At 32.2% G+C, this 10905-nt stretch overlaps 3 protein-coding genes and 1 non-coding gene across 4 annotated transcripts; 3 read left to right on the top strand and 1 right to left on the bottom strand.

The window, feature by feature from the left end:
* Positions 1–250: 250 nt before the first annotated feature.
* Positions 251–1902, bottom strand: RO3G_12104 (uncharacterized protein; the record flags this gene model as incomplete). Its single annotated transcript, XM_067666688.1, has 6 exons — positions 251–270; positions 349–414; positions 476–916; positions 1087–1385; positions 1476–1514; positions 1679–1902. 6 exons carry the CDS (start codon positions 1900–1902, stop codon positions 251–253), a joined length of 1089 nt encoding a protein of 362 aa, XP_067522789.1.
* Positions 1903–3594: 1692 nt separating this feature from the next.
* Positions 3595–4140, top strand: RO3G_12105 (uncharacterized protein; the record flags this gene model as incomplete). Its single annotated transcript, XM_067666689.1, has 1 exon — positions 3595–4140. One exon carries the CDS (start codon positions 3595–3597, stop codon positions 4138–4140), a length of 546 nt encoding a protein of 181 aa, XP_067522790.1.
* A 1869-nt stretch (positions 4141–6009) lies between these two features.
* On the top strand, positions 6010–6105 carry RO3G_12106 (uncharacterized protein; the record flags this gene model as incomplete). The annotated part of the gene is made up of 1 exon (XM_067666690.1): positions 6010–6105. One exon carries the CDS (start codon positions 6010–6012, stop codon positions 6103–6105), a length of 96 nt encoding a protein of 31 aa, XP_067522791.1.
* Positions 6106–7842: 1737 nt separating this feature from the next.
* Positions 7843–7914, top strand: RO3G_19148. The gene has a single exon. It is a non-coding gene; the product is annotated as a tRNA-Glu (tRNA).
* The last annotated feature ends 2991 nt before the right edge of the window (positions 7915–10905 follow it).

Here is a 10905-nt window from a genome sequence, read left to right on the forward strand (position 1 = left end):
TAGTAAAAACAATCTGAGTTCTGTCTACTGATCGTTCGGTAATTGCTTTTACGACTCGAGGCTCTAATGAAGCACCAAAATCGCACTTTTCACATATATTTGATTCACTGTAACAACAATTAAAAATTGCTTTCATAACATTGTACAAGCGATCGAGATATGGAACAAATTGGGAGCAGTTCATCTAGCGATAATGGAAGGCGAACACTATCCAATTCAACCATAACAAGTACATTACTAGCTGGCTTACTTAGAATTTTATGTTTGTACCTAAAGAAATATGGTCAGGGTTTAGTATGTCAAGTGGCTGCATATATGTTCTTCCGATTTTATTTATAACAAACTTACCAATGACCATTACTTCAAACGTGTGCTTCAACTTGTATTCGGTGGTCGCTTCTTTTGCAAAGATACCTAAACGGTGTCAATCAAGATTGATTTTTCTGTGATCCTTTGACTTGTCAATTGGTTTTACTTTGATAAAAACCGATTGGTTTTCGAGAATCTTTTACGCATCCATCTGGTCGACTTTTTGTCAAGATATCATTGCCAGTGTTTTTTAATCCAATCGTATTTGTCCATTTAAAGAGAATTTTATCATCTCCACTGTCAAAGAGCGGTTGAAAAAATGGTTGAAGATACCTAGTGCATAACTCAAATTCTTGAATTTCTTCCGTTTGGTTATCCAATGGAAGCGTTTCGATCATCGACTTGACACATAATAGCAATTTTATGATAATTGGATCGATATTGTCACTTGTTAATGCTAAAAGTTTAGTTGCAGTATCTATCCTTGATGCGGATCCATAATGGACGTTGTTCACAATTTGAATTAAAGCCATCATGATTTTCATGGGAAATTTATGGTCGGAGGGCTTGAATCCAAGAGAATTGTACATACTTTGACAGATACACTCTATATTATAAGTGAAGTGACTCTCCAAATCCGTGTGATAAGCCTTCTTTCCAATAAAGAGGACATTGGAGAGGGCAAAAAGATGCTGCAGATGACTTTCAAAGGTTAAAAGCGATGTTTCCAACGACTCAAATACAGTACGCTTAAATCGAGCCAATGAATTTGGTTACCATCTGTACTGTTATCGCAAAGTGTAAGGTTTTCAGAAATTATTTTTTTGGCTTCGTCCAAGGTGACAGATTCCACTGTCTCTGTCGTTTCCAATGTAATGGAGCCTGTCGAAGTCAAGTTTGATTTTGTAATGACATCATTCTTATCCGCATTACCATTGTTTGCCTGATCTCTTTGTTTCCAGTACTTTGTTGCTTTCTTGCTTTTGCGCCATTTGTTGTATGTGTCAAGTATCTTTGCTCGTTTTTCTTGATCCTCTACATATTCAATGACATCCAAGAACTGAATGTGTGTTCGTCTTTTAGAGTAAGTCTTAAAAAAATCGAAAAAACGGATGTGAAATAGCCCCAAGGATTGTTGTCGTTTTCGATTTTGTCTTTGTTTTTACAATTGCTCGGGTTCCCACTCGTGACCACGCAAAAGATCGCTTTATGTTTATATGAAAACCTGCTTCATCAATGAATACGCAGTTACTTTCAAAATCCATGTCAGTATCCTCCCAATATTTGACTCAATTGTATCTTTGCTCGATTTTCTCAGGACGATTCCTTTCCTCAGGTTGAAAGTGAGCTCTTTGACAGCTGATTCTACATTTTGTTCTGGCAAACTCGTGAAAAAGCCAACTTAGACATTTGCAGTCCCATACATTCGGTCGTCAAACTCTCCATCATCTGGTCAAGAGCCAACCCTGTATCGTTCTCGTCTACTAGCTTTACTAGATACTGTCGATGAGCATCGGTCAACTTCGGAGGTCTACCAACTGGCCTTCCACTTCCAGGTTTTCTCAATTCAACAAATTCGTCCGACGCTTCCATACTTTTTTTTTTTGCCAATTGAAAGCGGAGCTAGAAGGAATTTTCAAATGTTTTGCTGCACCGCGAACAGTCATACCCTTTTCATTCACGAGGAAAAAAAATGCTCCATGTCTTCTTTTTTATACTTACGATACGTTCTGAGGGTTGAAGCATCATTCTCGGATGAATTGTCACTTTTTACTTTACTATTAGTTGCTTCCTTTCGTTCGTCTTTTGGTTTCTCAGGAGGTTTAAAATCGAGATACTCATTAAAACTAGTAACATCTCCAAGTGGGAAACTTGGTTCATCAACTTCCCATTTAAAGTACAAAAACTTCATTGCCATCTTCACTAAGCATTTTGCCTTTACCATCTTCAAGTATAAATTGATTCATTTTAATTGCTGTAAGACTTTTTTCGAAAAAGAAAAAAAAAAAAGATCTGCAGAAGTGTCCCAATTTCAAATCTTTTTAGTGCCTGATTTTTTTTTATTTTATTTTTCTTGCTTTCAAGAAATACTTGTCAAATCCTAAAGATCCCAACTGTAGCTCAATATTCGAGGATTTATCCACACTTTGATTATCCAAGTATTACATCTTATGCTATCATGACAAGTTTACAATCTATGCTTTTTTTTGCTACAATCATTCGATTCATTTGGACAACCCACTGACAACAATTCTTTGAACAGACTCCAGTCGTGGATGAAATTGTCCTCAATCAAATTCAAAAGAAACTATTGAAACTATCTGCTTACAATTCTCTATGCTCATTTCTTTTGTATTTTCGCGACAAGTCACTGTTTAATACACTTGTATCGCTCGTAATCCTTATACTCTTTGATGAGTTTTAATAAACATAAAAAAAAGAGCCGCCCTTTGACGTTGGAACGACTGTACTTTTTAAATCCGTCCCTTTTTCTTTTTTCTATAAATGGAAATGACTCGAATGATCACCGCAATTCTTGAAGTTGTATACTGGGTCTTGTATTTTTTTTTAACGTCTTTGCAAATGTTTTTAATTGCGTCGGTTGACTTTAATGCAAAGGCAATGTGATTAATATCAACTATCTTAATGACTTATGTCAATGTTAAAATGTAACATAATAAATGTGGACATTTTTATACATTTGCTTCACAAAATCTCGATTTGGAAAAGAAAAGTTCTGAAACAATTGTTTCATTGATTACATAAATTGAAGTGCAACATTCAATATGTTCTTGTTTGAAATAACTGTTGCGGAGATCCATTAAAGGTAAGAAAATACATGATCAATATCCTATACATGGATACCGGATCTACACAATTATCTTTTTCTTCAAATCATACAGTCCATATTCCGCCAATCTTGATTATTAGACGTATTCTTTTTTTTTTCCTACTAGGAAAATAAAAGGTATATTGTAATCAGTATAATTCACTGGGAGTCATTTGAAGTATAAAATAATCATTACATTTTACTTACTTTCAGTTTATGTGACTAGAAAGAAACAGAAGTTCCGAATCTGACACAATCTACTTCCGTTTATCAAATTTGTTTTGGTAAATTAATTTGACTTATGCCTATCAAATTTATTTTTTTTCAATTGAAATTTAAAAAAAATGGTGTGTTGTATCAAAGAATGCATTCATTTGAACAAGTATAAATAAAGGTCAAAATAGCTTCTCTTTTTTTCAATCATTCAAATTACAAATCAATTCAAAAAAAAAACAATGCTTCTCAAGTACCTTAGCTTCATCTTTTTCTGTGTCATTGGTCTCGTTGCAGCTGCTGATAGAGGCAGCTACATTGTCCCTGGTTTGGGTAAGAAAAAGCAGGCTATCTTAAGAAATGGTGGTGGTATTTGGGATATTGCAATTGCTATGCTTGAAAACGATCATTTGAGCACTGACTACCCCTATGGTGACAACAAGTCGGGTGACTCTGCTAACTTTGGTATCTTTAAGCAAAACTGGTTCATGCTTCGTACCTCAACCTCTCAATTCAAAGGACAACCCGCCTCAAATGCTAACAAAGGTGCAGTACTTAATAAAAACCTTAAGGCTGATATCAAGGCAAGACAAGAATCTCAAAAATTCTATGGTACTGACAAGTGGTTCGCTGGTCACAGAAATGGCCAATCTGGTTTGAGCAATCCTTATACTCAAGATATCACCAACTACAAGAATGGCGTCAACTGGATTCACGATCAACTTGCCAAAGACAAAAAGTACTTGACTGATGACACTAGATTCTGGATTTATGTTGTTCCCATTTAAGGCGTCATTGGTGCTTTTTTTCAATTTTGAAATTATACGTGTACTGTTTTAAATATCTTGTTGAATAAACTTTAGATATTATGAGCTAATATTATACATTAGCTCATCATTCATTATCCATGAGGACCATTGGGGTTTTTTCATCATTATTTGTTCAATAGTCAACAAAGTCTCTTAAAGACGTATGCGTCACGCTTTTGGAATTATTGAATCTCTCATAAAAAAAAAGGGGATTTGAATTTATAGAAAAGAATTGGTACAAATTCAGGTACAACCAAATTTACAACATTTTAATTGCAAATTATAATAGTGACACGAGAACATCAATGTAAGAATGCTTACACAAATCGAATGTACTACATGTTCCTATTTTTTTATTCCTGAATGACATCGGAGTATTTGTAGACAGCTTTACATTGTCTAACCAAACTTATTGCAATGCTATTATAACGGATATTAATAGACGTTACTAGTACGCTCCCTCTTATTGTAAAAGTCTTCAATATATATGATATGGTAGAATTTTGTGCTTTGTGACCTAATAAAATGAATTTCGAGTTCCCCTCGATTACAAGTATTCAGAATAATCAGACACCGGCTTGTAATAAATTGAGGTTTTTGGGGGATGTCTTCAAAAGCTTTTTCTTTCTTTTCATAAAGGCACCAAGAAATTTTGTGATCTATGGTCATTTTCTAGTAGAAATTAAGATCTAAAGGAACAGCAACCAAGCCATTGGCTGCAATAGTCAGAGATCCCTTGGATTTACTACTTGGTATGATTTATACGCTTGGTGTTGTTAATTTGATAGATTTAATAAAAGCCGGAATGAAATGATCACCTTGTATGTAAATCAGTTGAAAGGATCCGATTGATTATCGACAATACTTTTATTCATAAGCCGAATTAGAAGGACCTCCAATGACTGGCTGTAATGGCCTTATCATTAGAATTGAAGAGGCTAGGAAAGCTGCTATAACTGAAGAGCTCTAAGGATGAGTAGGCCATTCGAAATCATATTCTCAAATATGCTTCGATAAAGTCGAATAAATTTAATTGATTTTTTTTTTTGTTGCTTCTTTGAATTCGAGACTGACACTGAATGTCGAGCTTGTGGAAATGTATGGCTTCTTCTAAATCAAATCGCGACAGCACTAATGAAACTTGGCGATTGTGTATAAAAGCTTTACAGAAATTTGAATAGTCATAAAGCCGACGATAATAGTTGATGTATCTACTTAATTTTTCAGATGCTCGTTATTGTATTTATACGTTGTAATCGAGCTTTGGTTAATCATTAATCATTTCAATAAGCCAGTTAAAAGCGTTCATGACATAACAGAACGTTCTATTATAGAAGAATACAAATATAATTATATTAAGGTACCGCACAGACATTGAATAACCAGGACAAATCATGCGTTTAGAAAACAAAGTAAAATATGTGTGACAACACACGCGTGTGTATTAAGATGTATTTTCATGACATTCATAGCACAATAAACTCACATAATAATAAGCATAAAAATACCCAAGGTAAATTATATTGGTTTACATTCATAATAAACACATAACAAATTAAGACCGTATTGATCCACAGCTAATCATTAACATATATTCAAAAAGGTTAGCATAGTAATAATATTGTAAGGTCATCACTTAAATTCATATAAATAAGCACAGTTTTAACAATAAAAGAGATCTTAATTCAATTTTACCAGATCAGATAGAGTTTGATTAATTTATACTGATCTACTTCTATTTTTATTTTATTTTGTTCTTCTCGTATTGCGGATAAGGCGCTAGTAATAAAAATAAAATAGGCTGAGAACATGTCCACGTACTGCATGAGATTTGATGCTTGAGCTAGCATGTCTGAACGCAAGAAAATAGCTACACTTGCTATCTATAAGAACAATCCTTCCAAACGAGGCAATCTTGTAAAGACCCTTAACTTTACATTTTAACTTGTTGTTGGCATCTTCTGTTTCGACTTCTCCAAACAAGTAGTATCCTTTTTATGATGATGGAAAAGGATCCGTGTAAATAGTAAGCAAGAGACACATTTATGGACAAACATTTTTATATTTATTATAACTCATTATTGTGCTCCAGAAATGATTATTATACTATTAAATTTTTTTATTTACATGAAAAAATTTAATCGTATAGCAATACAATGTATTGCATCCATGCTGTTATGTTTCGGAAAAGCCGTTTAGAAAATAGTAATCTAAAAATAGAAGGCGTGCTATTCATATCCTTCTATCAGCTGACTGATAAATGAATGGTTATGAGCGAGGATCCAATAATTGACGTGTCTGATTGAAGGATAATTGCTGATTAATTATAACATTTTTTGACTCATTGCTTAGTATAGATCTTATTGTTCATTAACTGATCTGGAAGATTCGCCTTTGTAATAGTAATTAAATAAAAGATAAAAACAAAAATAAAGAAACAGTGTAAATACTTTTTGATACTGATCTTTATTGAAGTTTAAGTAAAAATCACTCTAATAGAAGCCTGGTATGTATATCATTGAGTGGGTGGCTTGATATCTTCTATTGTAAGCGTTCTTCTAATCTTCAGGTGCTTTAGCAAGTGTCATCTATAATTATGATTATGATTGTGATTATGATAACTTTTCATTTGTTCTTTTGCATATCTGTCATAGATAATCTTAGTAATATCTCATAAAAAAAAAAAAGACCATAAAATTTAACGAGACTGAAAAAAGTTTCATTTTTATTTAATATCACTGTACCTAGCATTTATACCCTTTTCATTAAATTCTTTCTAAGATACTTTAATTAATTATAACTGTAGATCTTTTATGAATAAATTTTAGTATGAAGACCTATCACTGTCTATGCAAGTGGACTGTTTACAATTATTTCTTAACTTGATCTATTTTTCATTTATGTGTCATTACATTAAAAGCTATATTAGGGTAACTTGTAATATAAAAGAAGTAGAATTAGTCGTGACCGAATAATAGAGAAAATAATATAGTGAATCTTTTTAAAGCATCCATTATCCTGATTTTTTATGGGTTGAATATGAATCATATTTAACACTTATTGGAATACGGCATCCAAAAAATTGCTTAAAACAGGGCTCCTAGGTGAAGGGCGAACTTAAGGGTGTGTATAACACTCGCGGACCGAGCTAACCCGGTCCGCACCGATTACGAATGTTACAATTTAAAATTTAGACTTTTCATGAGACAATTGGTACTTGGTTGTTATTATATTACTGTTTTCGATTAGTTATTACTGTTGTTCTACAGCCGCACGTAGTGATTGAATTGGATATAACAATAATTCCACCAATTCCTTCTGAGTATATTATTGTAGTGTATCCGTCAAAAATAATCTCTTCCTTAAGATTAAACCAACAGATTCTTAACGAGTCGCAATAGAATAAACGTAGTATTTAGGGATTGTTCAGTTAAATATACAATAAGGATTATATATATAAATTTAATTGAACGTGAACACAAAGGGATCGAACAATAAGTATTTGTTTGTTAGACAAGCTTCCCAAGATAGAATTAAAATTATAAATCGGAACAAAAGTTATCCTTTCTCTTTATTCTCACAGTACTAAAATAAGGTACATCCACTGCAGGAATTGATGACGTCGACCAATCACGTGATTAGGCGTAACACCATCTATTATAGCGTTTATCATTCAAGAAGTCCTCAATGGTCCAGTGGCTAGGATCTGTCGCTTTCACCGACATGGCCGGGGTTCGATTCCCCGTTGGGGAATATGGCATTAGCAGTTATTTTTGTCCATTTTTTCTGGATAAACTAATATCCGCTCCCCTTTTTTGCTGTCTTTTAGAAAAGGTTCAATCTATTGTGACAATAGAAGTGAATAAAGAGGTCACACGAAGCAAAAGTGAAAGAAGTCAAAATATGAAAAAAGTCGAAAATTGAAAAAAGTTGAAAAATGAAAAAAGTCAAAAAAAAAATAAGAAAAGCTAAAAAGAAAAAAAGAAAATATTCATATATATATATCCCATCTTTTTGTAAAGAAAATGTTAGTCAGTTTAAATAAATCATATATTTCTACTCAATAATTAACAAACTTTAACAAGAAAGTCCCTGTTTACCTAAACTTTTTACTCTACTTTAACTTTTATCAAGAAACATCGTATTGATCTTACACATAAGATCTGGTGGTCACTACTTATCAAGCATCTGCTTAAATTCCATACAAAACAACAACTTACAAGGCAATCACTACCTTAAATCAAGCTCTACAAGCAAACTTTACCCAATTTAACTCACTTACTACAAGCCAACCTTTAAAATAACACTATTTCTGATTTTAGCTTTACTTTATAATGTAGCACAAATGATGAAATTTTAGATCAAGAGAACAATGCTGATCACAAGAATAATTTTGATGTCCAGCGACATTGATGTCGTTCGACATAGATGTCAAACAACACAAACAATAAGCCACGCCAATTTTTATATAAATAAGATGAATATTTTTAAACAAAATAACATTATCCAATTCAATAAATCAAATCTTCTTACGCTTAAAAAGCAATCTTTTCTTATTGGATCACAATAACCTTTTCTTTTCTTTTTATTTTTACTTATTCTTTCTGATCTGATACCCGAGTTATCACAAATCAAGAAAGATCCCTTTTATTTTTATCGTTTATCAAACAATCTTATTCTTAACCTTATTGATCTAAAAAGATCTGGTGGTCACTACTCAAAGACAATTTACTCTAAAGAACTGTTAAACGTTCAATCAAGTTACCTAAACTCAAGTCATTCAAGACTTCAAACCTCAATTTAAACAAATCTACATCACTTTAACACAAGCCAAGTCCCAAGTACTAACAAGTTACAATAATGTGACGCAGTTGATGTAAATTTTGCTGAAGAAGGGACTCAGTCGTAGGAGGGACCTCAGTCCCTGAAGATAAACCAAAAAAAAAAAAAAATTCAAAAATAGAAAAGCACAAAAAAATAATAATCATATAAATATCCCCTCTTGTAATTTCATTTAAATATACTGAACTTCACTTTAAAAATATCTTTTATTCCAATAAACATCGAGTTCCTCTTTATTAAAACTCTTTGATCTTTACTTTATAACTCAAGCAAGTCAAGTCCTTTGAAGTCAAATTATCTTCATCGTATCACTTTTATATTCTCTTATCAAGAAAACTCTTTATTACTTTTTACTGTTTGATCTACAATACAAGATCTGGTGGTCACCTATTACAAGCAAACCAAATTTATTCATTTAAACACAAATCTTTGATCTCAAACTCTTTTACACTAAAGAAAAGTCAAATTTATTCTTAAACTCTTAAGGCCACAACAACAAAAACGTTAAAATTACAATAATTTCTATTGTCAATAAAAAGAATACTTTCAAGAGTCTATATTGTAGTGTAGCCCAAATGATGAAACTTTAGCTCAAGAGAACAATGCTGATCACAAAAACAATTTTGATGTCCAGCGACATTGATGTCGGTCGACACAGATGTCAAACAACACAAACAATAAGCCACGCCTTTTTTATATAAATAAGATGAACATTTTTAAACAAAATATTCAATATCCAATAAAACTCTATAAATCCAATAAATCATATCTTCTTGCGCTTAAAAAGCAATCTTTTCTTATTGGGTCACAATTACCTTTTCTTTTCTTTTTATTTTACCTATTCTTTCTGATCTGATACCCGAGTTATCACGAATCAAGAAAAAGCCCTTTTTTTTTTATCTTTTATCAAACAATCTTACGCTTAACTTTATTGATCTATGGAGACCTGGTGCTCGCTACTCAAAGCTAATTTACTTTATCAAAAGAACTGTTAAACGTTCAATCAAGTTAACTAAACTCAAACCATACAAGGCTCCAAATCCCAATTACTAACCAGTTGCAATACTGTAAAGATGCAGACTTTGGTATCTGACTCCGAGGGTACATACGAACCTAATGCAAGTTTTAAGATTGGAAGTGCAATAGAATTTAAATTTAAGTTTGGTAGTCATTCCTACCATAAAATACTCAACTTAAGATTTACTTAATATTCAAAGCTACTTTAAACTCTCTACAAACGCACAAGGCCTAAACAGAAAACAAGCTGTTACGCTGTATAACTCAAGCAAGCTCAGATTCTTAAAATCAATTTTCTTTATTGTTTTTACATTAAATACAGACCATTAGGGCTTAAAGCAATATTGATCTGCTTTATGAGATCTGGTAGTTACAATACCAAGCAAACTAAGCCAAGTTTACCTCATATAAGTTTGGTTATTAAATAAAGTAACTGAGCTGAAAGGCATGAAAACAGAATAAGAAAAATAATATAAAAAGTACAGATGTTATTTTTTTGAAATATTTATTAAACTGTTTACAATATTTTTTTTTTTTACCATTATTGTTTTTGTCAAGCTGTTATATCTATTAAATTAGTGATAACTTGTAATGAGTGAGTCAAATTTATAGACTCCTCTGGTTTAAAGGTTTATGTTCAAAGTCTATATATGCATTTAGATTATTTCATAGCCAAATAGCGAAATAGATAATGAACATCCTAGCATTATCAACATGACGCCTATTATTTTTGTTGTATAATGGTTTAAATAGTAAAATAAAAGGTGGAAACAAAGATCAAGAAACAGTTTGGATACTTTTTGAGACTGATCTTTATTTCAGTTTAAGTTTAAAGTAAAAATTATTCTAATTGAAGGCAGGCATTTATATCTTATTGAGTGAGTG

This window comes from Rhizopus delemar, genomic scaffold, assembly GCF_000149305.1.
Source record: "Rhizopus delemar RA 99-880 supercont3.10 genomic scaffold, whole genome shotgun sequence".
In the NCBI taxonomy this organism is placed as follows: domain Eukaryota; kingdom Fungi; phylum Mucoromycota; class Mucoromycetes; order Mucorales; family Rhizopodaceae; genus Rhizopus; species Rhizopus delemar.